The sequence below is a fragment of the Ovis canadensis genome, chromosome 1, assembly GCF_042477335.2.
Source record: "Ovis canadensis isolate MfBH-ARS-UI-01 breed Bighorn chromosome 1, ARS-UI_OviCan_v2, whole genome shotgun sequence".
In the NCBI taxonomy this organism is placed as follows: Eukaryota; Metazoa; Chordata; class Mammalia; order Artiodactyla; family Bovidae; genus Ovis; species Ovis canadensis.
Window position 1 is genome coordinate 191,861,775 of NC_091245.1, and position 27,889 is coordinate 191,889,663.

Below are 27,889 nucleotides of genomic sequence, written 5' to 3' on the forward strand. Positions count from 1 at the left end.
ACACTGGAGTGGGTTGCCATTTCCTTCTCCAATACGTGCAAGTGAAGGCGCTCAGTCATGTCCAACTTCGCAACCCCATGGACTGCAGCTTACCAGGCTCCTCCATCCATGGGATTTTCCAGGCAAGAGTACTGGAGTGGGGGTGCCATTGCCTTCTCCAAAGTAGTTCTAAGTCCCCTTCAATTATTCTTTTTTTATATTTATTTTTCTCCTTCTCTTTGAAGTTCTCCCACAGTTTTGGTACCCACATTACTGCCATATCCTTATTGCTTTTAAATGAGACCTGTCTACTCCTTACACATGAACACTAGACAGAGATTTTGGAATGGAGAAAGTAATTTCTTCAGCCTGCATAGTTTACCATCACCATGTTTCACCCCAAATTATGTCAACAGCATTGGTGTTCTCTGCTAACGGTCAGCATATGTTGCCTACTAAAATAATCTACAAGTATCAGGGGCAGTGTAATAGAAGCTTATTTCTTGCTCATATCATAGTTCACTCCAGATGTTCAATTTCTCTTAAGTGACTCTGCCATTTCTTAGAGTCCTCTAGTGGAACTCTGCTTTCAGCCTTCAGAAGAGGGGGGAGAGAGTAGAGGACACGTGTGTGGGATGACTTTATGGCCTAGTCCTGGAAGTGGCACATAACACTTCTGCCCACATTTCATTGGCTAGAGCTCAGTCACATGACTGCTCTGAAATGCAAGGGAGAGTGGAAAAAATAAGAACTGTGTCCTCCAGAAGAGGAGGGAATGGGTTTGGTGGGCATCTGGCCAGTCTCTGGCCTGTCCTTACAGGACTTGGTGGAAATAGTTGCCACCGTGGATATAGGACAACCGAGGTCACTGCAGAAGACTTCTTATGCTTAGCCTCTTGACCCTGAGGGTCTCTCATCACTTGTAGACTCTGGTAACACCCCCTCCCAGAATTGCCCTAATCTCCTTCCCCTACCTTGGGTGGTAGATGGTGGTGCTGGCCTGAAAGAAACTTTCTTTTGTGACGCTTAAGGTAATGGCAACCCACTCCAGTATTTTTGCCTGGAAAATCCCATGGGCACAGGATCCTGGCAGGCTATAGTCCATGGGGTCGCAAAGAGCTGGACACAATTGAGCAATGAAATACATGGGATCCAGTGGAGCATCACAAAAGAAAGTTTCTTTCAGGCCAGCACCACCATCCACCATCCAAGGTAGGGGAAGGAGATTAGGGCAATCCTGGGAGGAGGTGTCACCAGAGTCTACAAGTGGTGAGAGACCCTCAGGGTCAAGGGAGTGTGTGGTCCTACCCTGTGGGGCAATCTGTCCACTCCTGGCAGGCTCCCAGACAGTGACTTGGGAGCACAGGGCTAAGACATTTCCCTCTGGCCTGCTCCAGTTGAGGGGCATGGCAAGAGATGAGCAAGGCTTTTATCAGTCAGGTGGAGCTTTGGATCACAATGCTAGCCGCAGGGTACTAATTGCAGTGCTCAGCAGGAAACCGAGGCAGAGGCTCAGCAGTCTGACTGTCTTCTGACTCTCTAGAAACTCAGGCACTGGAGGCTCAACCCAGATACATCAAAACTGTGTGTTTAAGGCTGCAGATGCTTCAAATGTGCCTTGACCCAGAGTGCTCAGGAACTAGATGAGATAGATCCATATAATTTGAGGTTTTGTGCACAGTCATTGGAATGGGATAGACCTGAATTCAAATTCTGATTTCATCCTTTCCTAGCCCTATAACTTTGTATGTTTTCTTTTTTTTTTTTTAACTTATTGGAGTATAGTTTATTTACAATGCTGTATTTCAGGTGTACAGCAAAGTGATTCAGTTATACATACACAGTTATTATTTTCAGATTCTTTTCTCATACAGGTTTTATTCACAGAATATTGAATAGAGTTCACTATGCTCTAGTCCTGTAACTTTGGGTAAATCATTTTATTTCACTCACTTTTAGTTTTCATCCATAAAATGCAGAAATAATATATATCTCATAGGGTAGTTGTGAGACTTCGCATCAGGTATGAAAGGCACTTAGGGCTTCCACCCCTAGGTGTGTTAGTCACTCAGTCATGTCTGACTCTTTTGCGACCCCATGGACTGTAGCCCACCAGGCTCCCCTGTCCATGGGATTTCCCAGCCAAGAATACTGGAGTGGGTTGCCATTTCCTTCTCCAGGGGATCTTCCTAACCCAGGAATTGAACACAGGTCTCCAGTAGCCTTTAATCCTTGTAGCAAACATTTACTGCCAAGTCCCACAAAGCAGCAAGAACAGAATAGTCACGAGGACTTGCAAAAGCAGGAGCTGAAATTTGGGCTCTTGTGATGCTTGATTTACAAAGCATGTATTTTGTGAGGTAGTCTATCACCGCAGAGGTGGAGGTGCCTTGGCTATGCCCGCTGGTTTCACCAGCTGGGCTTTCCATAGAGTGGCTGACTGTGGAGCTGGGCACATGCTTCCCCCTAGTTGGGTGCCTTTAAAATGGAAAGTAGGACTGTTAAGTCAGCCCACATCCTGGCTACTCAGTTTCTTTGGCAGTTTCCACTTCCCAGCTTGAGGGTCCGCCCTAGCTCCTGGCAGCCTGCAACATAATTATCACACATTGTCTTTTCACACATATGTAACTAGAAGAACAAAGATTCCTGAAAAGGTAGGAAGGGGCTTTTCCTGTACTGGCACTCAATTCCCAATGGTTGGAAGTTTAAACGTAGGTTGTTTTGACCTTGAGCTTCAAGTGACTATGAAATCTTGAGGACTGCCCACACTTTGGAAAGAGATTGGCCTTCACTTTAAGATGAGCAGCATGAATTATGAAAGGAAAGGGACTTCTCCAAGGAGCTAGATGTTTAAAGGCCTTATACAAAAATTTAAAGTCAAGTCAGGTAACAAAATTAAAGCTAGCAGGAGACAAGCTTGAGAACAGTATAGAGAACGGTTTTGGTTTTCTTCTTGGAAAAGGTGAATTATCTTAAAGGGAAATGGAGAAGGCAAGGGTCAAGACTGTCATCCTGCTCCCACTGTATCCAGCCAAAGAAGATATAGTTCAGACTGGAAAATGCACAACAGATTATCCACGTAAGGACTGACGGCCAAGAAAGGTGAGGGCATAATACAAACCCCAAGCTATTGCAATGATCTTAGCCAAAATATCTGCCATTGATGCACCATCAGGACTTTGTAGACATTGTCTCTGTGTGAGATTGGTGTTATTAGCCTCGTTTTACATATGAATCCACAAGACAGAGGAATTAAGCCTGCAGGGTTTCCAGAGCTAAGGGGATTAGAACCCCCTGCACTCCTGCTCTGTCCACCTCCCCACACTGCTTTGAGAATGCTCTGTATTTCAGTCTTGAATAAATTGCATCCTGGAGCACTGAAGGAACTTGCCTATGTCATCACAGGCAAATCACTAAGAAATCAACGTATAAAAATGGGAAATGCCTAGGATGTAAAAAGATGGGAATTGCCAGATTCAGGCAGTTATAGATGGGCAAGCTTGATTTTATTACCTGGCAAAATTTTATCCTAGCTTTTACACTGATTGGCTGTATGTGAAGTGAAAGTGATAATTGCTCAGTTGTGTCGGACTCTTTGCCAACCCCGTGGACTGAATCCCACCAAGGCTCCTCTGTCCATGGAATTCTCCAGGCAAGCGTACTGGAGTGGGTAGCCATTCCCTTCTCCAAGGGATCTTCCTGACCCAGGGATTGAATCCAGGTCTCCCACGTTGTAGGCAGATTGTTTACCGTCTAAGCCACTCGGACTGGCTATATAACCTTGCACAAATGACATATCCCCTCTCTGGGCGTTAGATTCTTTGTAAAGTATATGCTTGTGATACATTGTCTTTAAGGTCCCTTCTAGTTCTAAGTATTTTACTCTAATAAGTTTCTTTAATGTATCCTGACAATTTCAGTGTTTCAGCCCTGTCTCCATCAGACACTTGTTTTCACTTTGCATCAAATGCTCCAGCCTTGTTCAAAGGGTAAAAGGTTAAAAAGATGGAGTTTGGAGTGAAATAGTTATAGGTTCATATCTCACCTTTCTTATGGGCTAGTTAGAGGATCTTAAGCAAATGATATAAACCCTCTGTACATCAATCATCTCCTCTGTAAAATGCTGATCTTTCATATAAGATCATACATTTCTATCTCATAGGGTTGTTTTTGAGTTAAATAAAGATAATATCTAAAACACTTAGCGTAGTGCCTAGAGTATAATAAGTACCCAGTAATGTAATAAGTACTTTCCCATGTTTCATTATGAGATTCCCCTTTACTGTCGCATTTTGCCATCTCTCAGATTAGCAGGCAGTTGCAATAGTTTCTTCTTTCTTAGTGGTATATAAACTAATGATGCATTTTAATTAATTAAATATGGTATTTTCCTAGGATGATTTTCACCCTTAGGTTCTCCCTTCCCCTCTGGGATGCCTGCTTCTCTATCTTCTTGCACACCATTATCTCTTCTACAACAAACAGAATTAGGCACAGGACAGCTCGGGGAGGACTGGCCTCAGTCGTCATCTTGCCTGGCTTGTTCATTTTACTGGTGTTCAAAATGAAGGTCAGAAAGGGGAAGAGACTTTGAAAAAGCCACAAGCAAACTCAGATCGTCAGATTCTCAGTCCAGTTTCCTTCCATGTCAGAAGCATTATAGCATGAAACAATAACATAATTATGATTCAATTACTCTATACATACCTGGATCCAAGTCAAATGGGGAACACTTCCAAATCCAAATCTACATACGGATTTTGATGGGTAGATTTTAATCCTAGAACTCCAAAGCTGAAACTTATTAGATTAACTGTTCTTCCTATTTGCACAAATACACAATCATAAAACTTTAGAGTGGAAGGGAAGATTTTTTCTCATGGGAAAACTGTAATGTTCTCACCTTTGCAGTAGCCTGAATTTGCAAGGCATGCTTTCTGTAGGCAGCTTATTTCCTCCCACTTATTGTATCTTAGGAGCTGACAGTACATGAATGACAGTGTCTTAAATTGTGAATCGTTTCTGCAGTTTGTCTGCTTCGAGGTTTGTATAGCTGAGTCCACTGACACATCAGTCACATAGTTCAGACACTTCATTCTTTCATTCATTCACTCCAGCACCTAGCGTTTACTCCTTCAGTTCAGTTCAGTCGCTCAGTCGTGTCCGACTCTTTGCGACCCCGTGAATTGCAGCGCACCAAGCCTCCCTGTCCATCACCAACTCCTGGAGTTCACTCAGACCTGTGTTCATCGAGTCAGTGATGCCATCCAGCCATCTCATCCTGGGTCGTCCCCTTCTCCTCCTGCCCCTAATCCCTCCCAGCATCAAAGTCTTTTCCAATGACTCAACACTTCGCATGAGGTGGGCAAAGTACTGGAGTTTCAGCTTTAGCATCATTCCTTCCAAAGAAATCCCAGGGCTGATCTCCTTCAGAATGGACTGGTTGGATCTCCTTGCAGTCCAAGGGACTCTCAGGAGTCTTCTCCAACACAACAGTTCAAAAGCATCCATTTTTCGGTGCTCAGCCTTCTTCACAGTCCAACTCTCACATCCATACATGACCACAGGAAAAACCATAGCCTTGACTAGACGGACCTTCGTCGGCAAAGTAATGTCTCTGCTTTTGAATATGCTATCTAGGTTGGTCATAACTTTTCTTCCAAGGAGTAAGCGTCTTTTAATTTCATGGCTGCAGTCACCATCTGCAGTGATTTTGGAACCCCCCAAAATAAAGTCTGACACTGTTTCCCCATCTATTTCCCATGGAGTGATGGGACCGGATGCCATGATCTTCATTTTCTGAATGTTGAGCTTTAAGCCAACTTTTTCACTCTCCTCTTTTACTTTCATCAAGAGGCTTTTTAGTTCCTCTTCGCTTTCTGCCATAAGGGTGGTGTCATCTGCATATCTGAGGTGATTGATATTTCTCCCGGCAATCTTGACTCCAGCTTGTGTTTCTTCCAGTCCATCGTTTCTCATGATGTACTCTGCATAGAAGTTAAATAAGCAGGGTGACAATATACAGCCTTGATGAACTCCTTTTCCTATTTGGAACCAGTCTTTAGAACCAGTCAAAAGACATGCACATCATCTCAGTTAATTTTCACAACAACATTTATGAGGTGGTACTACTTACACGTTGCTGATGGTACAAGTGAGGCACAGTGATACTAAGTAAACATTTTTTTGAGGTTGAACACTGATGAATCTTCCTCCTGAAAAATGAAGCTAGGGCACTCCAAAGCAAAAGATAATTCTATTGTTATAAGAAAAAATGTCTTAAAATTGAAATAGCAAAGTAGATTATTAATCGCTACAGTGTGAACTAATAAGAATATTCTCATTGGCTATAGAAAAGAAACTGAATGTTCATTGAGATCTTATTAAGACTAAAGATTAACTGTATCAATTGCCTTAACTGAGCCAGTAGAATTCAGAGTAGATCTTTCCTTTGTCTCATGTATAGTTGGACCTTCAGGTGTTGAAAATATGCAGGGGTAAATCAACTATACTTTAATTAAAAAAAAAAAATATCCAGAGGACCTGGTCTTTTTCTGCTCTCTGTAAGTAGCTGATGTCTCTCATTTTAATGACTGAAACTTTATATAGTAATAATTTTCTTTGTGACCCAAGGAACTCAGCCCAATGCTCTGTGACAACATAGAGGGATGGGATAGGGTGGGAGATAGGAGGGAGGTTCAGGAGGGAGGGGTCCTGTGGCTGATTCATGTTGATGTAGGGCAGAAACCAGCATGATATTGTAAAGCAATTTTTTTTCCAATAAAATCTTTTATTTAAAGGATGTCATTACTGGAGGCTGAGCATCCTGAATTTCTAAAACTAATTTTTTAATTGGCAAAAGTGTTCTTAATCAGGCTTCTACTCCAAATTTTGAATAGAGCAGAACAAGTCAAGCCTGTTTGCAAAGGGGCTTTTTTCTTGACAGAATATTCACCCAGCCTTTTAAGAAACTTCTTACCTTGTCACATGTTGGACTGTGGGCTTACAAAGCTATCGGGCAGGTTGACTTTTCTCTATAGCATGACAGCCTGATTTCTGGCTGATTTGTTGGCTTGATGGAGGGTGATTAAACACTACAAAGTAAGCACACATGCAGGGTTTCAAACTGCCTCTTGAAAATGAGAGGCTAGTGAAGACTTTCCCACTAGGGAACCTGAGGATTTCTCTTCTCCTTTCAGCTTCTTTTTGCCTGCTGCACAGCTGCCTCCCGAAGTGACCGAGGCTCAGAAGCATCTGTGTGAGGCTTGGTGGTTAGTAACTGAGACCTTTGGTACCTATGGGAAAATTTGATCAAGTTTCAAAAATTGATAATTATACTTTTTGAAAAAAGAGGTGAGGAGACAGAAGCCACTTGTTTCTTCCACAGACTCCTGTGCTTAGACCCAGGATGCTCCCTTGGATGGTGATCTGTGTTTCTTGGACTTGTGGTCCGTACTGGCTGAGCCCCTTGTTGACTGTTTTATGGGCTGTTCTTTCAGTCACTGAGTCATTGGTTAGGGGACATGGAGAGCATTCCTCAGTAGATCTCAAGGGAGTACTTGACATAGACCTTGCCCCAGGTCTATGGGATATCTATGGGTCTTATGGGATATCTATCCGTCTTCTATCCATCTAAAGGATTGGCACTGTCAGTAGAGCTTTTCTGCAGTGATGACGATGTTCTCTGTGTTCTCTAATATGACAGCCATTAGCTACATCAAATGTGACTGAGGGACTGAGTTTTTAATTTTGTTTAATTAATTGATATTTAAACAGCCTCATGTAGCTGGTTGAAGAGCAAAGCTCTGAATTGTCATCTACCCATCCTTGCATTCTACTATTAAGCATCGATAGTGGGGATACTCTTCAGGCTGTGTGGTATGGAACAGAGAATGCTTGACTGGAATTGGGTTTCTCCACTCATCGTGTGGCCTTGAGTGCCTTCTCACTGGATCTGTTTCCCTTTCTTGTAAATGAAGGACTGGCAGTCTGTAAGGGCTTTCTCGATGTGTCATGCCACTGGTTCTGGCCCTCCCATGGGGTGCTCTAGGACAGGGCACGTTTTCTCACAGACCAGTGCTCTGAGAAGGAATGTTGTTGTCTCTGATAAACCCACTGCCGGGACCTGTTTGTAGAGCTGCTGGGCACGTTTAGGAGTTCTTTCTGGATGAGGGTCATGGGAGAGGGAGGTAAGACGAAGTGATGCTTTACTCTGGGAGACTGGTGAAGATGTGAAGGCCCTCGGATGGTGATCCATTTCTTTATGCCCCTAGAGGTTATAAAGATGCATTCAGTTGTCGGAAGAGAAAGAGGTTGGAAGAGGCGGCAGGACATGACTAGGTCTGGCATTTCATGAAGAACTGAGCCTGACTCTCAGGTTTCACTCATCCACTTGTCCTAGCACGAGTAGGAATTCAGGGATGTGACTTTGGTTATTTTGACAGAGTCCTCCCCCTACACTGGGAACCATGTTCCCTGAATGGGATTGAGGGCATAGCCACACAATTAACCAGTGTCTAGTCCGATGTTTGCCCTGCAAACTGGTGCCTGCCTAGAGTTCAGGGTTCAATCAGCAGAGTTATGTCCTTATACCTGAGACACTAGAGAGGCAAAGTGGCTAAGTTGATACATCGAGGTGAACCTAGACCATCTGACTCCCAAGTCCGATGCTCTTTCTGCCACCCCATGGGGCCTAAGAGCTCTGTGAGTGGCATAGTCAAGAAGTTCTGGGAAAGGACAAGTCATGAAAACGTCCTCATCATTTAGCATACAAAAGTGCCAGGAATAGAGAGCGCAAGACGTCAGGCTACAGGTGATGGACTCATTCTCACCGTTGTGCTGTCGGAGGGAAGCTGCTGCCGGCCTCTCCCCAAGCCTGTAGGTGATCTTTTACCTTTTTTCTGTGATCCTACCGTGAAGCAGGGACAGGAACCTCACTCCCAACTCTAGGGGATTGGCAGTTACACAGTTAGGAGGATTTCCAGTGAGGAGGCCGCCTGCTTTCCTCTTCTGTGGTACTTCACTGACTGTAAAGCATGGGACCACTTCTGAGCATTAGAAATCTCTTGATACTCATGCCTGGTCTGGGGAGTCTTCCTGGAGGAAAGGGGACTGATAGAACAGGTCAGACCATTTCTAGGGCCCTGCTTCTTTTTCTGGGGATTAACCCCAAAGAACAAGTTACAGAACATGCAGATAAATTAAAAGAGAGACACGGATGAGTAGCATGGATATTAAGAGATCAAGGAGGCAGAGAACTGTAAAATCGAGACAAGAGGGAAAAAGGTGGTTTGTTACAGATTTGAGTTTTGGATGTTTCTTCATATGGTCTTCGCATAAATATACAGCTTAAAAATTTTAATATAATACATGTTCACTGAAGAAATGTTGAAAGCTATAGAACAGTATGAAGAAGAAAATGAAATATCATCATAAGCCTCACAACCCAGAAATATAGCCATATTTGGGAACATACCAAATTGATATTTCTGAAGGTAAAAAAAGCAGTTGAGCCTCAGCAATTTCATATGATTTAACTTAGTGTTGTATAGTACATGTATCATTAGTATCCTATTTTTTACTTTATGTGTTATAACCATTCTTCCATGAAATTGTAAATTACTCAAAAATAAAAATTTTAATGGCTGATTGGTATTCCGTTTAGAACTCTCCCAAGTTTATCTGACTAGTCCCCTTCTGTTGGACATCTAAGCTGTTTGCAGTTTGGGACCATAGTTAAGAGTGCCGCTGGAAACCCCTTGTCCTCAGGTATTTGCCCTCATTTTTTCTTAGTTCCTTAGATGGGCTTCCAGAGGGGAATTGAATTACTAGGTCATTGATTGTATACAGAATTGTCCATGAGTCATATTACCAAGGTGCCTTCTGGAAAGGTTGCAGCCAGGTTACTTGCACTGGCAGGGGTGTGGACAGAGCGGGCAAGTCTAGAATTCTTGCCTGCACTGAGGATTGTCACCTTCTCAAAATCTTTGCAAATTTGACAGATTTCAAAACATCTCATTGTTTAGTTTGCAGTTCCTTGATTACTAATTAGGTTGACCACTTTTTCTTGTTTATTGCTGTTTCTCTTTTTGAAATGTGTATTTATATTCTTTGCCTGTTTTTCAGGTGGGAATAGTATTAATCCTTTGTCAGTTTTGTTGCAAATATGTTTTCCAGCTTGTCATTTGCATTCTAAGTTTTGTTTATACTCTGATGTATAGTTTTTAAAATTTCCATAGACAAAAATCATATTTTCCTTTTTTATTTTTTTCAGTGTTTTCATGTTTAGAGAGCTCTTTGTCATTCAGGGGTCAGTTAAATACTCACCCATGTTTTCTCCTAAGGTGTTTTTTTTTATATGTCATTTTTAAGATTTGGTTTTCTAATCTGTCTAAAATTTATTGTGGTGTATAGGGTGAGAATTAACTTGATTTTTCTTTTCCAATTAGTCTCTTTTTCCAGTGCCATTTATTTAATAATTTGCTTTAGTTTCTTCTCTTATCATATATTAGGTTCTTAAATGTCAGATCTGCATTAGGTCTATGAATCAGGTGCCATTCATTTGTATGTTAATTCTTGTGTCTGTGCCACTTTTTCATAATTGTAGTTTTTAAGAAATATATTGTGATACCTAGTAGGGCAAACCCAACCCATTATTCATCTTTTTTCAAAAACATATTTAATTATTTTTATCCATGTGCATGCATGCTCAGTCGCTCAGTTGTGTCTGACTCTTTGCGACCTATGGACTGTAGTCCCCCAGGCTCCTCTGTCCATGGGATTCTCCAGGCAAGAATACTGGAGTGGGTTGCCATTTCTTCCTTCAGGGGATCTTCCCAACCCAGGGATCAAACTCACATCTTCTGCATTGGCAGGTGTATTCTTTACCACTGAGCCACCTGGGAAGCCCTTTTTATCCACTTATTCCTCCATATAGAAGCCTAGTTGAAAATCTCTTTGGCACATAATAAGTACTTAGAAATTCATTCCTTCTTGCCCTAGCATGTCTGCCTGACTTTATTACAGTAAAAGTAATTAAGCATATGTTAAAAACATAAATTTATTCAACTGATAGAATGTTTAGTTTTTAATCTAAAACCATGTTGATTTTATTTGAATTTTATTTTACTTGAATCTTTAATATCTTGCCTTCCTGAGATAAACTTTATTTGGATATATGGCAAATCTTAGGCATTTAATGAAAAACTAAATTTCTTTTTATAGTTTCTTTGAAGTTCATTTTTTCAGTCATGGAACAACTTTATCTATGATGAATGGTAGCCACTTTTTAATTTGCCATGGAATCACATCATAGAGTGAACAGCTGAATAACAGCCATCCTTAACTTTAAATACGTTTGATTTAAAATGTTGGTTGCAGATGCTGTCATAACCACAATCTAATTATTAAATGTTTTAAGTGCATGAATATTGTTATATAAGGAACCTATAAATGAAAGATTAATATACAAAGAAGGGAACTTCCTGTTCTCAATTATTTCAAGAATAGATAAAAAAAATTGGACAGTGAAAAACAGTTAAGAACCATTAAATTAGTCATAATCCCATTTTCCAGAGATAACCACTGTCTGTGTGTGTGTATCTGGTTTTTATATTCATGTACCAGTGTATATACAATTAGGATAAGGTTGTACAATTTGGAGAAGGAAATGGTAACTCACTCCAGTATTCTTGCCTGTAGAATCCCATGGACGGAGAAGCCTGGTAGGCTACAGTTCACAGGGTCGCAAAGAGTTGGACACAACTGAGTGACTTCACTTTCACTTTCACCAGTGTATATGCAATTAGGATAAGGTTGTACATGCATTTTATAATCTGGCTTTCCCACTTAACCTTATACCATGACAATTCCTGTGGCATTAATTATTATTGTACAGTCATGTTTAATGGTTGCATAGAGTGGTTAGACCATGGATTGTTTTACCAGTCCCCTGTGGTTCAGCATTTAGGTTTTATGTGATTTTTCAATAGTATGAAGCCATAACGAATATCATTACTCCCTACTTTAATGTGATTCTGGTACTTAGCATATAAGCTGTTTTCTGAGTATTGGTGTGCATTTGTCCATGGACAAGGCAGCCTCACAGCTCCCTGGCCATGGTTAAGGGTTCCTTTTCTTTAAGAAGCTGGATGAGAGCAAAGAAGATCTGGTTTCCCAGCCTCTTAGAGGTATTCTGCTTAGATGACTGGAAAAAAAAAAAATTGTAAGTATTGGAGAATAAATGAGAAAAGACTTTCAGAGCACCCAGAACAGAGAATTTTAGCAGCTTGGGGCCATTTATCCTATGTAGCAGGTGGACTGAAGATTCAGCTCACCTGGATTTGTATTTGACACTCCCCTGGCCTCCACACCTAGCTCTCTGACCTCTTTAGCCCTTTCTGCCTCTGTGAATTCTCCACTCAATGGCTTGACAACTCAAGGGCAACCAGGGAAAAGATCCACAGAGCAGGGACTCCCCTCAGGCCTCTTGTTTCTCCCAAGCTGTTGTGTCTCCTCACAGGGCTGTGAAGATTCTGCCTAGAGGTAGATGTCAAGGCCATCTCATCTCAGATGGTGGCCTTGCTTTTGGGATGTGTTTTCAGTAGGGGTACTTCTCAGAAATGCCATCTGAATTAGTACACCTTCATCTGGAACCCAGGGCAATGGGGAAGAGGAGCTAGGGAAGAAAAGGCAAGGCTGGCTAGCTACAGGGTCCAGCACATAGAGATTGGTGTGGAAGGGGTGCCCAGGACCATAGCTCTCTGGACATAGAAGGAGAGGGTGAGCACTCAGTCAGCAGCTGCTCTCCCACTAGGGATACTTTCTTTTGCATCTGACCAGGCTTTGGGGAGCAGGAATGGTTGGAGTGCTTGCCAAATAGCCGATATTAGGTAGGGGAAAGAAATGATAAAAATTCAGAGCAACTACATAGATAAGTATGAGCAGCTTGGCTTACAGGTATGTAGTGGGAAGGTGGAAAGGCAGTTTTTAGTTGCTGTTTTCTGAATTTACTCTATTCACTTATTCATTAACTCATTCATTGACACTGTCAACACTTACTATGTATTAGGGCCCATGCTGGGACTGCCAAGATGAACAGGAAGGAGAGGAGTATCATGGTGACCTACCATCAGCTATATGTCTGGTACCTTCAAATAGATTTTCTCTTTTAATCATCACTCCAGCCTGTAAGGTAGGTATTTTAAATCTCTGATGAAGAAACAGGCCCAAAGATGTTAAGTAAGCTGTCCAAGGGCACAGCTAATAAGTGCTGGAGCTGAGAGTCAGACTTAGTTCTGTCTGAATCCAGAGCCTGTGCTTTACTCAGGGATGTGAGCTGCCTCTCAGGATGTGCTGCCCTGAGAGAGCTCACCATCTGGTACAAGATGAGCAAATAGTGGCCAGGCTTGTTCTGGTGTGGCTGCCTTACTAGGAACATCTGAGAGCCTCCTTCTCATCTTGCCATGATGCAGCCTCCGGGGGATCATGTTAAATAAGTTTGTAGACTCTCTGTCAGCTCTAATTCTGACCATAACCCTCATGCTCTAGGAGTGGTCTTGGGTCAAGTTGTCATCACTTTGCTAGAAGCCAGGGAAATCTTCAGTTAAGAAGGCATCCAGGAAAGGCACTACCTAGACACCTACACAACGCATTTTGTGTTTGACCTCACTCATTCTGGCTTTCAGGAACTCTGTAATGAGAGAAAACCATCTCTGAAGCTTATCTTTGGAACATAGGATCTGGCACTCAGCCTTCACATCCTACCATCTGCCTCAGATTCCTCTTATCCAAGCTAAGGAATCTAAATCATTTGTCTTCTCTAGTTACTTTCTCTTCTAGCCCAACAACTGTATTGAGGTGAAAGTGAAGTTGCTCAGTCATGTCCGACTCTTTGCAACCCCATGGACTGTAGCCTACCAGGCTCCTCTGTCCATGGGATTTTCCAGGTAAGAATGCTGGTGTGGGCTGCCATTTTTTTCTCCAGGGGATCTTCCCAACCCAGGGATTGAACCCAGGTCTGCTGCATTGCAGACAGATGCTTTACCATCTGGGCCACCAGGGAAGCCCAACAACTGTATTGTGTCTCAGCTAAACCCTGTTAGTGGGCCATGAGTGAGACAGGTGTTGGGTGATGGGGTTTACTGATTAGAACTCAAGACAGATTGTAGGCTCATTTGACTTTGCTTTAGACCAGTAGTTCTCTACCATTTAGGGAGCCATTGACCCTTTGAATATCTCATGAAAACTGGAATTACACAATTCTCAGAAAAATAAAAATGTATGGACATATATTCAATAAATTGCATGTATTTTCATGAGTTTCAAGGCCTTTCCCACCACATACATTTTGATGCAAGGTTAAAAAGCCTCTTTCAGTCTACCAGATGCTCCTGGAATGTGCAGCTTATCATGTCCTCTGGTGAGCAGAGTTGAAGGTTATCAAGGCAACCCCTTGCAGATACCCTCCCCTGCCCCAAGTTCCTTGTTTTCCATATTCTGGAGAAGAATTCTAGCTTCATGAGATATTTGGATTACTTTGGTTTCCAATTTAACACATGACATGGTTAGTGGTAATTAGTAGTTTAGTTGCTAAGTTGTGTCCGACTCTTGAGACCCCATGGACAGAGCAGCACGCCAGGCTCCTCTGTCTGTGGGATTTGCCAGGCAAGAATACTGGAGTGGGCTGCCATTTCCTCCTCTGGTGACATGGTTGTGCTTCTTTCTAAAGAGATATCAGGCATCATGAGTCAGACTCTCCCTGATCCTGGTCATTTCCTAACTTATGTTGCCTCCTCATAATGCTAAGTCTGTAAGGGAACTTTGTTGTTTATCTCTGGCAAACATTAACTGATTGCTCTGATACTGTGAAGAGGGTTTGGGTTGTAGGAGGGAAGCCACCATGTCTTAGCTACTCTTTTCTATTCCCTGCAACCCACTGGAGAGACCTCCGTACTCGCTACTGTCCATTCCAGTCCTGGACCTTGCTGAGGTACCCATAACCTATCGCCTCTTCTCTGGTTACTGCTCCTTCACTCTTCAAACACTTTCTTATACCTTGAGTTATATTAGCCCTTTGGGATTTTCTGAATGTTTGTCCCTTGTGTGTACCTCTACCATTATGCTTCTTACCTGATATTAAAATTACATGTTAACATGTCTGAGTCTCCCTCTAAACTGAAAGTCCCTTAAGGTCAGAAACTCTACATTTTTTTCATTTTACCCATAGTGACTGGGACTTTACCTGGCACATATACATGCTCAGTGAGTATGTACTGAGCTGAATTGTACAGTGTTTAGATAATAGCTTAGGGTAATAACTTAAGGAGAGATTTTAAAATACCTTAAAACTCTAAGAGTCTTTCCATGACCAACCCATCTATGTCAGTTTATTCAGAAACCAACACATAATATTGGGGGACATGAGTTCAAGCTGTCTCATTTCCACGGGAGGTGTGTGTGTGTGTGTCTGTCTGTCGTGTGATGTATGCAGACCTTTCTTCATTACTGCAATTATTTGAAAACAATCCCAAAATGACTCTTTCAATTCTCTACAGTAATGTCTCCATGTCTATGCCCTTCAATACTTTTTCGTATTTGTTTATCTCTCTGATACCTCTTGACGTCTCTATCATCTCTGACTCTTTCTCATTTGGTTCATATATCCTAAGGCAGACTGGACAGCAGCCACTATGAGTAGCAACTGTACAACTAACTCAGGACCAAGGACAGCAGCATGCATGTCTCTAAAGTGGGAGAAGGGGCTTTAATGTGCTAAAGTTTATTCAACAATATGACCTTTGGGTATGGCCTTTCTCATCTATCAGGCTGCACTTGCAATTTTTCAAACCTGTTTTTCCCTTTGGCCTTCAGGTTTTCCATGTCTGTGGTGGACCTGTGTCCAGTCTGTGCCCAATATGTCCCTCTGGCATTGCTTCTACCGATGGGCCATTTCATGTTTGGATGCCTGCTTGAATGCCTTCTATAATGACAGAGGCCTAAGCTGACTTTTCTTCAAGTCAACAGTTTCATTTTTAACTAAAGTCATAATATGCTGATTAAAGTAAAATTAATTAAAATGTTATTGATATGCACACTGGGGAAGAAGGAAAGACGCTGAGAGTGAGGGTTCCATGGAGTAAACCTTTTATATGTCTAAACCTCCACAGTACACACCCTCTGCCTCTGAGTACCTGTATCAGTTCAGTTCAGTCACTCAGTTGTGTCCGACTCTTTGCAACCCCATGAATCACAGCACGCCAGGCCTCCCTGTCCACTACCAACTCCTGAAGTTCATTCAGACTCACATCCGTCGAGTCAGTGATGCCATCCAGCCACCTCATCCTCTGTCGTCCCCTTCTCCTCCTGCCCCCAATCCCCCCAGCATCAAAGTCTTTTCCAATGACTCAACTCTTCCCATGAGGTGGCCAAAGTACTGGAGTTTTGGCTTTAGCATCATTCCTGCCAAAGAAATCCCAGGGCTGATCTCCTTCAGAATGGACTAGTTGGATCTCCTTGCAGTCCAAGGGACTCTCAAGAGTCTTCTCCAACACCACACTTCAAAAGCATCAGTTCTTCGGTGCTCAGCCTTCTTCATGGTCCAACTCACATCCATGCATGACTACTGGAAAAACCATAGCCTTGACTAGATGGACCTTAGTCAGCAAAGTAATGTCTCTGCTTTTGAATATGCTATCTAGTTTGGTCATAACTTTTCTTCCAAGGAGTAAGCGTCTTTTAATTCCATGGCTGCAGTCACCATCTGCAGTGATTTTGGAGCCCAGAAAAATAAAGGCTGACACTGTTTCCACTGTTTCCCCATCTATTTGCCATAAAGTGATGGGACCAGATGCCATGATCTTCGTTTTCTGAATGTTGAGCTTTAAGCCAACTTTTTCACTCTCCTCTTTCACTTTCATCAAAAGGCTTTTTAGTTCCTCTTTGCTTTCTGCCATAAAGGGGGTGTCATCTGCGTATCTGAGGTTATTGATATTTCTCCTGGCAATCTTGATTCCAGCTTGTGTTTCTTCCAGTCCAGCGTTTCTCATGATGTACTCTGCATAGAAGTTAAATAAGCAGGGTGACAATATACAGCCTTGACATACTCCTTTTCCTATTTGGAACCAGTCTGTTGTTCCATGTCCAGTTCTAACTGTTGCTTCCTGATCTGCATACAGATTTCTCAAGAGGCAGGTGAGGTGGTCTGATATTCCCATCTCTCTCAGAATTTTCCACAGTTTATTGTGATCCACACAGTCAAAGGCTTTAGCATAGTCAATAAAGCAGAAAGAGATGTATTTCTGGAACTCTCTTGCTTTTTCCATGATCCAGCGGATGTTGGCAATTTGATCTCTGGTTCCTCGGCCTTTTCTAAAACCAGCTTGAACGTCAGGAAGTTCACGGTTCACGTATTGCTGAAGCCTGGCTTGGAGAATTTTGAGCATTGCTTTACTAGTGTGTGAGATGAGTGCAATTGTGCGGTAGTTTGAGCATTCTTTGGCATTGCCTTTCTTTGGGATTGGAATGTAAACTGCCCTTTTCCAGTCCTGTAGCCACTGCTGAGTTTTCCAAATTTGCTGGCATATTGAGCACAGCACTTTCACAGCATCATCTTTCAGGATTTGAAATAGCTCCACTGGAATTCCATCACCTCCACTAGCTTTGTTCGTAGTGATGCTTTCTAAGGCCCACTTGACTTCACATTCTGGGATGTCTGGCTCTAGATGAGTGATCACACCATCATGATTATCTTGGTCATGAAGCTCTTTTTTGTACAGTTCTTCTATGTATTCTTGCAACCTCTTCTTAATATCTTCTGCTTCTGTTAGGTCTCTCTCTAAACATAGTATAAAAGCAAATATGCTGCTAATGTTCAACAGCTTATTTATATTCATCTCTGGCTAATGTTCTGTGTTACTTTGAGGACCCATCCAAGAGTAATGCTCAGTGTAACAAAAAGACAATAAATCTCCCACCATCACCACCATCTGTAAGGTATGAGCACTTTAAATAACCTGATCAGTTAGAAAAGACTCTGTTAAAAAAAAGTGATGAGCAATATAATTTCTTTTGAAATGGCCATTTTCTTGTATCCAGAGTACATTAAATGATGGCAGCTTTTCTGGAAAGGGAGGGAGGGAGAGTGAGTGAACCTGTGTATTGCAGCTGAGGTCTCAACTCAAGCTAATATTAAAGCTTGTGAAGAATAAACAGAAATGGTTTACTCATTAGCTGGGCTCAGAGAGGTGTTACCCATATGGTTAAAGTGCTAATTATTAGTGATCTTTAAAGGAGCTAATTTAGTAATGGTAAGTGTTACACATTTTTGCTCCTCAGAAGTAGCCTATTAGCCAGGGCTTTATATCTAATATTGACTTTAGGAAGTTGACAGTCAGATAGGCCGCAGTTAGAGTTTCTGTGAAGCATGAGAGGGAGAAAGATGGAGATGGGGTAGAAGCAGATGCAAAGTGGGGCCCGGAGAGGCAGAGGCACAGCTGCTACTAAGCACCCTTTGTGTAGAAGGCACTGTGGATGAAAAAGATTCAGTTCCTGGGCAAACTCATTAAGCCCCAGCTGTGTGCCATGCACTGGAGATGTGGAGAAAAGCACCCAGTTCCTTCCCTCAAGAGCTTAAGAGTCTAGACAAAGGCCTCAACTCAGGGGTGGAGATCTCATTGCAGTGGGGTGCCTGCCATGTGATGTAGACAGAAGGGAAGCCGGGCCAGCCTGGGGTCAGGAAGGAGTTAGGGAAGGTACTGTGGGGAAGAGGCACACTTCACGATGAAGAAGGGCAGAAAGTGGTCATTGTGAGGAGTGACACTCAAATGCATGCCAGAGTTCAGAGAAGGTAGACTCTGCATCCCCTTGTGTAAAGACGGCTCAGTCTGGCCGTCCTTGCCGGTTTCTGGCATAACACCTCATCAGTTTGCTTGGAAAAGCTTAATTTTAGTAATTACTCAGAGAGGGGCCCTTTTGTTTTCTGCACCGCCACCACCCCCCTTCCTTTCTGCATTGAGATCAGGTGAGCTGAGGCTTGTGAATATCCTTCTCTCCGAAGCTCTATAGCCTGGTTCTGTGGGGGTGAGAGCCTGCCACACTATTACTGCTCTGTGGCTGCTGCTCGTGGGGTGGGAGCATGCTGCTGGCTGGTCTGACATTGGCAAGTGTCAGTGGTGAAGGACACTTCAGGGGGTCAGCCTGGCTGGAGCAGTGGGTCCCCAGACTGGGGAGAGGCAATGCATCCTCACACTGTGCTGTGTGTCTGTTGCTGGCGCAAAGCTGTTCCGTCTCTTTCTCGGCCAGATTTGTTCCTTCCGTTCAGCTCTGCACACACTTCCTGCCTCAGTGGCAGGTGTTTTAAGGAGAGTGCCAAGGAACATATTTATAGTCCCTGAAAGAGTTTCCCACAGGCAGTTGCCTCAATAGCTCATTAGTGTCTGTAAAGATGAGACAAGACCGTCACTTCCATCTGTATGTGTGTGTTTCCAGCTCTTTATCTCTCTTAGCCTTTCCCTTCTCATCCTTGTCTTCAGTTAATATAGGAAAAGAGGAAGGAAAGAAAGGACAGTGAGGGGAATAAAGATCACCACCTCTTTGCACCAGTGGGTTCCCTCTCATCCCAGCTGCACTGACAGCATCTTCTGCCAAGAGCTTTCCCCCAACTAGTCCCCACACAGGAGGAGCCATGTCCTTAGGTCTCTTCCCTTTATGAATCGTTCCATGTTGTATCTTCATGGGGTCTTCCCCAAACTCCCAGCCTGGCAGGCTCCCAGGAGGCACCTGGCAAGCAAACATTCCTCCTGCCTATCTTGGAAGCTAGGGAGAAGATAACAAAGATGCCGAGTTCCAGCGCCCCCCACACCCCATCCCACCAGCCACCTCAGCAGGGGCTGTGTGTCCCATCCTACCCTGTCTCTCTGAAGACAGAACAGGAGGTAACATGGAGGTTGGAGTCAGTGCCTGCTGGATCCAACTCTATTCTGGAACTATGGCCTTCCTTTGGGACCAGCCAGATTGTACCAGCTCTGGTTCTTACCGCAGCACAATCCAGCTCTCGGAGCTTCTGTAGGCATTTGAAGCCACATCTTTGCTGGAGGCCTTCTCAGGAGCTCAGTCTGTTGAGAATGATCAGGTTCAGAGCGAGATCACACAGCCCACCCTTTACCACCGTGCCTTTCTGACCCTGCTGTTCTGCTCAGCCAGCAACCTCTTCATCTATAGCACACGGTTTGCTGGCCCCTTTCTCTCTGTCTTGGCTTGTACTGCTTCCCATCAGAGCATTATTCTTTGGCTCCTCCCTTATTCAAAATCTGGTTCAAAGATCACCTCCTGGGGGAACCACCCTGACGATTCACCGCTCTTACTCTGTCTGCTTAGGACCTGTGTGTGCTCAGTTTCAGTTCAGTGTTTCTTTAGCCTCTTTCGTGTGACAGGCGCTGTGCTGGGTGCTAGGGTAGAACACCAAGTAAAACATGGTCCCCACCCTTGGGGAATGGGGGGCAGTTAATGGGGGATCAGAATGAAAACACAGAAATGCTTTTTAGGAGTGACAGAGTGCAAGGTATAGTCAGGGACAGCTCAACTGGACGGGGGTGGTCAAACAAACTGCCCAGAAGGATTGATTCTTTAGAGAAAGATTTAAGAGGTAGAATCAACAGTATCAAGTGACTGAATCAATCTTTGCAATGGAGGGGAGTCTAGGATACGCCTCCAAGTTTCTGTTTGGGTAACTCATTGGGTGATGGCAGCAGTAATCAGGCTAAAGGGGTTGTGGGCCAGCCATGTTGGAGGCAAGATGGGAGGATCTTTATCAGGATCTCAGAATCTAAGTTATCTTTTTGTACTGTGTCTGGTAGCTTTCTGGTGTCAGAGGAAATAGGCATTAGGTATTAGGCAGAAAACTCTTAGAGGGCAAAAACTGGGTCTCCTCTCCTAAGGAGCAAATTACCTGGGGTGAGCCCTGTGTTCTCCATAGGTGTGAGGCTCCCTAGGGTGACAGCGCCTCTCCTTCCTCTGTTTCTCATCCAGTGCTGCCCAGTGTTCAGGGCTTTGTTCCCGTGGGTGGGAGTGCAGGTGTGGTAAACAGGCATGAGCCGCCTGGATGCTCTGTCCTCCAGGGCTGTCTCAGAGATGGCATCTTGGCCTGTAAATATGATCAGTGACAGTGTTTGTGATACTGAGAACAGTTCCAGAAGGCAGAGGGTTCTGAGGCCTGGTGTAGAGGAAGATTTGTTGTGAAATTAAAGCATTTGGTCCATGAGAAAGTGGTTTAAACTACCAAAATGCTGAGCAGTTTGAACAAGTGTTATTCATAAAAGTTCCTACCGTCAAAAAATATGACATGGTCCAGTCTCAGTGCCCTGGAGGAGGATAGCCTTCCTGGATAGCCTTTTTATTCCAGAGCTGGATTTGAGTTTTGGGTCACAGAGTAATGGCTGAATCTCTGGAATCCTGTGTAGGGGGTTGGTCATGAGCAGAAGCCCTAGATCAGATTTTAGAGGTTCTGTTTAGACTGGGCTAAAGGATGCTTTTGTCTATCTCTGCTTCTGAGGCAACTCTGGAATAGAAAGACAAACTTTAGAGTATAGCACTTTCCTAAACATAATGTGTATTCCTCATCTGAACTTCTTGTTAAAATACAGGCTCTGATTCTGTAGGTCTGGGGTAGGGCCTGGGATTCTGCATTTCTAGCAAGATTCTAGCTGGTAGGTAATGCTTGTAACTTTAAGTAGCAAGCAGTTAGGACTCACCCTTAAGAAGGCTTTCCTTTGGACTCCTTTGCATTCTGTACATATGTTATCCTGTCTCTGATAACAGCTCACTGTCTTATCTGCATGCCTACTTACCTCTGCCTGGAAACCTCCTGGAGAGCAGGATCCATTTCTTACTTGTCAAAGTATTCCCAAAGCTTAACATAAGGCTCACACACAATAGGGTTCAAGAAATAATTGATAAAAGAATGACTCTGGGAATAGGAAATTGTTCAAATAGTGCCCAAACTAAGGTTTGGCCTAATGAGCTGTTGGAACTCTCAGCTCTAAGCCAAATCTTTTTTGTGTGGCGGATCAGTCAGTCTTTCAGTGCCACCATGATCAAGCCTTCCGTCCTGGACACACAGGGTTGGAGTGGAAAGGAGACGGAGACGTGAGCGCTGGGCAACTTGGTGTCTCAGTAGCTAAACAGGGATCGGGTCCATTTGATGCAACATTAGAATACTTAACACAGTAACTTCTAAGTGCAAATTAAGGGGGAGTGACTGCAAACCAAAAGGAAATAAAGAGCAGCTTTCACCTCCAAATGTTCAACATTGGCTTATTTGTTTCTTGTTGAAATCAGGATTGCTTCCTAAAGGAGGCTAGCCTAGATGATGCCCCAGCTCCCCTGAGAGACTCCCTGCTATCCCAGAGCTACAGAACCACAGACAAGGCCCGTGACAGACGGCCAGTCCTGCTCCTGCCTCAGGGAGCCACACAGAGGCTGGGAGCCAGATGAGGGTGATTGGCATCTTCTTGCATGGGAACAGCGACTAGGAAAATGTGAAGAGGAGCAGGCAGCAGCAATGTGAGCACAGCCCATTTGGAGTGAGGAGTAGGCAAGAGTGGGGCTTGGAGAAGACCCATGCTGGAGATCCTGGGGCGATGGCAGTGGTAACTTTTACTTCCCTAATAGATGCAGAGCATTTGAACGTTGCTAATTAACAGAACAGCAGGCTTGTAATTCTGACAGCAGCAGGACATAAATGGGGTGGGACTAGCACTGAGCGCCAGTGAAGTGTGTCTTTGTCCATAAGATAAAATGCAGCATTCATGTTGGGTCAGGTCCATGAGGGAGCCCCCTGGTTCTTTCTTTTCCTGCAGTAACTGCAAGAGCACAGGGGCTTTTATTTCTTCCCAGTCTTTCTTTAGAGGTAGCAAGGGGCCTGGGGTTTATAGTCTGTTAGTGCCATCAAATATACCTTTATATCTGAGAGAAAATTTGCCATTTAGGCCTGCCTCCTTCAAAGTGTGTGCCCCCGGAAGTTCTCTTGTCACTAGCCTCTCATTCTGGTAACTTGGCTGTCTGCAAAATGGTGTGATGTGCCATGAGGATTCCAATCTCTAAATTGATTCCTGGGGAAGACTGGACTGGAAGGCCAAGGAAGAGTTGTTCTATCTTCCTGAAGTGCACTGAATCATGTCAGGAAATTGGTTCTTTCAAAGCATACTGATCTAATAATCTGAGGCTCTCAAAGGCCAATAAATATGAGGAAAAGGTTTAAAAAGTCTTGGAATACTACAGCTGAGTGGTATCATCTACTCAGATCGCCAGCATCTGGTGTGACAGATGAGGCCACTGACCTTGTGCAAGTCACTTTAGGAAGGGTTAACATTTCATTCATATATTTATTTTGTCATCAAATATGTATTGAACGTTTGCTATGAGTCTGTGCAGACATGTACCTAGTGGTGAACACATGTTGCTATTTCATTGGTTCTGTTTGAGTTAGTGTTCAGTGAAGTTCTCCTTTCTTACAGATTATGTATGACAACTGGTTTCACAGGGGCCATGGGGTTATTGATACACAGGATCTTTAGCCGGTGCAAATAGGTTTTCTATGCAAGGTCACTAACTTCTGAGCTGCTAGACTAATTAGTTTAGCTCTACTTGGCTTTACATAATGCATACATTGTTGAAAAGTTATTTGTAATTCAATTTCTGGCAAATAAGAAACTAATTCAAACCACTAAGGCCACTTTTATTTAAAGAGACCCTGGATCACATCCTTTTATAATGTGAAAAATCTTGTTGCTGTTGGAAAAGATTATCCTTTAGTTAGGGATTTTGTAAACCTGGACCCTTTAGGTTTTCTTATGGTTGGACACACAACCTAGGAGATAGCTCAGCTGTGGTCTGAACTGGATGAGGGAACTCTGGCCTGGGAAGAGAAAGGACCCCCATCCCCTGCCAGGAATCATAGACCAGCCCAACCCAAGACAGTGACATGTACTTGGAGCAATAACTGCAAGCTGCCTGGACAAGCTGCTCCTCTTCTCTCAGGCCTTGGAGTCTGGAGTGGAGAAGGAGGAGGTGGGGCTTGATGAGTGGGGTCTGCAGAATGGAATTCCAAGCGCTCTCTCTCTGTCTCTCCACAGGTGGGAGGCGGCAGGACGGGTAACCTTTTGCTTCTGTTATAGCATTTTCTTCGTTACATGTCTGGGAACTGTATGGAAATTAGAGCCATCTTGTATACTTTACTGGGCTTCCCTTGTGGCTCAGCTGGTAAAGAATCTGCCTGCAGTGTGGGAGACCTGGGTTTGATCCCTGGGTTGAGAAGATCCCTTGGAGAAGGAAAAGGCTACAGCGACTTTCACTTTAACATGGTAGAGCAGGAGAGGAACAACAGTGGAAAAAAACAGGACAAGAGTTTAGAAGACAAGAGGGTTATGTGGATTGTTATTATACAGTAATATTTCATTAGCTTGCATCTTGCTGGTTTTGAACTTGTAAATAATCTGGAAGGACACATTTTATATGAAAATAAAACTTTTGATGCAGATATATCATTCTACGCACATAACTCATGTGCTAAAGATGATCTCTGTCTAGCTGGTAAAGTCTAATAGGACTCTTCCTTGGCCAGGAAACTGAAGCTTATTCTTATTGCATCATGGTGAAAAATTATCTGTGTATCTATTTTTAATTTTTTACAATAATTTATGTTGATCCTTGGAGAAGGCAATGGCAACCCACTCCAGTGTTCTTGCCTGGAAAATCCCATGGATGGAGAAGCCTGGTAGGCTGCAGTCCCTGGGGTCGCGAAGAGTCGGACACGACTGAGCAACTTCACTTTCACTTTTCACTTTCCTGCATTGGAGAAGGAAATGGCAACCCACTCCAGTGTTCTTGCCTGGAGAATCCCAGGGACAGGGGAGCCTGGTGGGCTGCCGTCTATGGGGTCGCACAGAGTTGGACACGACTGAAGTGACTTAGCAGCAGCAGCAGCACGTTGATCTTAATTACTTTCTACTGGTGAGGTTTAATAGCTTTCCTTTGTTGGAAGATAAAGTCAGCATAAAGATCAGTAGAAACAAAGATAGAAAGTACAAAAAGTTCTATAGTTAGAACTTTCTTTTTATGGTGTTATTTTTTTTTCCTCTATTGCCCACAGCCTTCTCAAACTGAGCCTTGCAGCTGGTTACTTCAGCATCAGCTGCTCTGGGTCAGCTTGTAAAGAGAAGCAACTGATGAGCACAAAGCGTCACTGTCTACATTTAGTGAAAAATGAAAATGAAGAAATAGATGGAAGGGTCAGAGATCCTTTGTAAATTTGTCTTGGGCCAGCATATGACCTCTTACCATGGACACTGGCATTCTGGGCCTGCTTCTCCTCTTTGGTTGAGTGTGCAACTGTCTTATTTCCCTTCTCTAGGCAGTGATCTTAGTCCTGGGGTGTTGCCAAAATTCCCAACAATTTTGGAAGCTTGAAATAGTGATGAGGAATTGAGATGCCTCGAGCAAGACCATCCTGCTCAGCACGTTTCTCCCCTTTGTAGATTATAGGGTTGGGAGCACAAGGGAGAAAGCCAAGTGGAGAAAGGCACTTGAAGGGGTCTCCGTGGTCTCCAGCTCTGCCCCACAGAGCCCACACAGGGCTGCCTTTCTTCTGGGGTCCCTCTGTGCCATGTTCCTGGAGGTGGTACACAGCAGAAATTCCATTTACAGCTTGCAGGGCTCTGCGTGTGGGCTGGCTCTCCCTGAGAGTCCTCTGGGGTACTCAGGATAAATGACAAGGGGCGGTGAGATGGAGTTTGTATGTGTGCACGTGTAAGCTGAGTCCTCCCTTCCCACACATCTCACACCAGCCTGGGTTGTCCTTCTCTTCCTGAGGCTGCTGTTTCTCCAGGCACACTGTTATTTTCTATTCTGTGTGAGCCCCAGGCCTCTGCCTCCAGCCTCCCAACAGGAGCTCAGCTGGACCCCAGAAATGGCTTTCCACCGGAGAAATGAGGTCTAGGCAGAGAGTGAGTTGCTGAAGAAGGGAGTGCATTTGCTTCCCGTGGAACTGACATCGCTCATCGGTCGTTCATTGTGGACTGGTGGCAGTGACACTGAAGGGAAGGGAGGAGAGCTGGAAAATGGTGCTGCACTCGGCTTTGCTTCTCACTCAGGAATTTTCACTTTTTCCCTCTGTAAAATGAAGACTAACAGTTGCTATGCCACGTAGAGGAAAAAGCAAAAGGAATTATTTAGGACATTGTGGTCCATCTCGATGTTAACTTGACCTGCATTTACTGAGTGTCTAGTGTGTAACATTCACTATGTACCAGCCACTGTGCTAGCATTGAAAGTATAAAAACGATTTCCAAAAAGCCCCCATCTTCAAGTTCACAGCAATGGGGCTGTAGTTTTGCTTCCAGGACATGGTACTTTGTGTGTATTTTAGGGGGGTGACTTGCACTGTCCTCTTCTTGAAAAGGACCCAGAGGGGCATACTCTTGGTCACCCCTGTGGACTGGCATCATGTCAAAGTGTCCTTTCTGTTGTGGAGCCTCTCCTGCTCTTGGGCTAGGCTGTGGACCCCAGAGAGGGCATTATTTTCTGGCCCATGAGGGGATTGAAAAGCTAAGGGGGAACCAAGGGATTCAGTCTTTTGACCCCTTTCACTCTGATTCCTTCTGTTTTGTTCTCTGACAGGCTCTTTTCGGAATGATGGTTTGAAAGCTTCTGATGTCCTTCCCATCCTAAAGGAAAAAGTGGCCTTCGTGTCTGGTGAGTGTCTATGCAAGTTTCCTCTGTTACAGATCTAGAGAAGTTTGTGTGTGTGTGTGTGTGTGTGTGTGTTGGGAATGTGTGCAGGCACGCACTTCTTTGTGTGCAAATAAGAAAGAGGTAGGGGTGGAGGTGATGTTCAAAGCAGCTGCTCCTCTCTCCAGAGGCAGGCAGAAAGGGAAAGGAGCACTCTGGTCCCCACTGGGTGTTCTGGAGGACATTCACAACCGAAGGTGGGTCCGTCATGCACCCACGCACATCCACCTCACCTTGCCCTACCCTTCCAGGCCTGTTAGGCCTGTGGGAACTGCTGAGGCCCCTCTGAGGATGCAAGGGTCTATCCCCTTCACACCTTCCCACAGGTTTTGTTTTGGTTCGTCTCTTGAGTGGTTCAAGGACAAGAGATGTAAGTTTTTTTCTGGCTCTTCCTCATCTCTTCTTCTAGCAAAGGGAACTCAAGTGAGTATTAGTATGTATTTTTTGTTTTTCTCTATAGCGTATCTTGTGCTCCCAGTCCTTTTAATGTCTAATTCAGGGATCAACAAACTATAGCCTGTGTTTTGCTGCAGGCCAGGCACTTGTTTTTGCAAAGTTTTACTGGAACATAGCCCATGTGCATTCATTTAGTAGTGTATTGGCTTCCTCTTGCCACAGACTTGGTGGCTTACAACCATAGACATGTATTCGCTCACAGTTTTAGAGGCCAAAAGTCCAAGTCCGTTTCCTGCACTGAAATCAAGATGTGAGCAGGGCTGTGCTCCCTCCAGAGGTTCTGGGGGAGAATCTGACTCTTGCCTCTTTTAGCTTCTGGGGGCTGCCAGCATCCGCTTGGCCTGTGGCCATGTCGCTCCCATCTCTGCCTCCCTGGTGGTATTGCCTTCTGCCCTTCTGTTTGTGTCAGACCCTTCTGCCTCACAGTAAGAATACCTGTGACTTCACTTGGGGGCCCACCTCAGACCTACCAGGATAATCTTCCCATCTCTAGAGCCCTAATGATCACTATCTATGGAAACTCTTTTTCCAAATAAGGTAACATTTACAGGTTCCAGAGACTAGGGCTTGATATGCCTGGGGACCATCATTCAGTCTACCACCAGTGTTGCCAATGGCTGCTTTGTTGCTGTAATAGCAGAGCTGAGTAGTTCTACCAGAGACCAGATGACCA

At 44.0% G+C, this 27,889-nt stretch overlaps 1 protein-coding gene across 10 annotated transcripts in view; it reads left to right on the plus strand.

The window, feature by feature from the left end:
- KALRN (kalirin RhoGEF kinase) overlaps window positions 1-27,889 on the plus strand; it is a 695,559-nt gene that overhangs the window by 178,568 nt on the left and 489,102 nt on the right. For all 10 annotated transcript variants that reach the window (XM_069555992.1, XM_069555980.1, XM_069556000.1 and 7 more), the window contains exon 2: window positions 26,650-26,724. In XM_069555992.1, coding sequence (XP_069412093.1) covers window positions 26,650-26,724 — 75 coding nt within the window. The remainder of the gene's footprint in view (window positions 1-26,649; window positions 26,725-27,889) is intronic.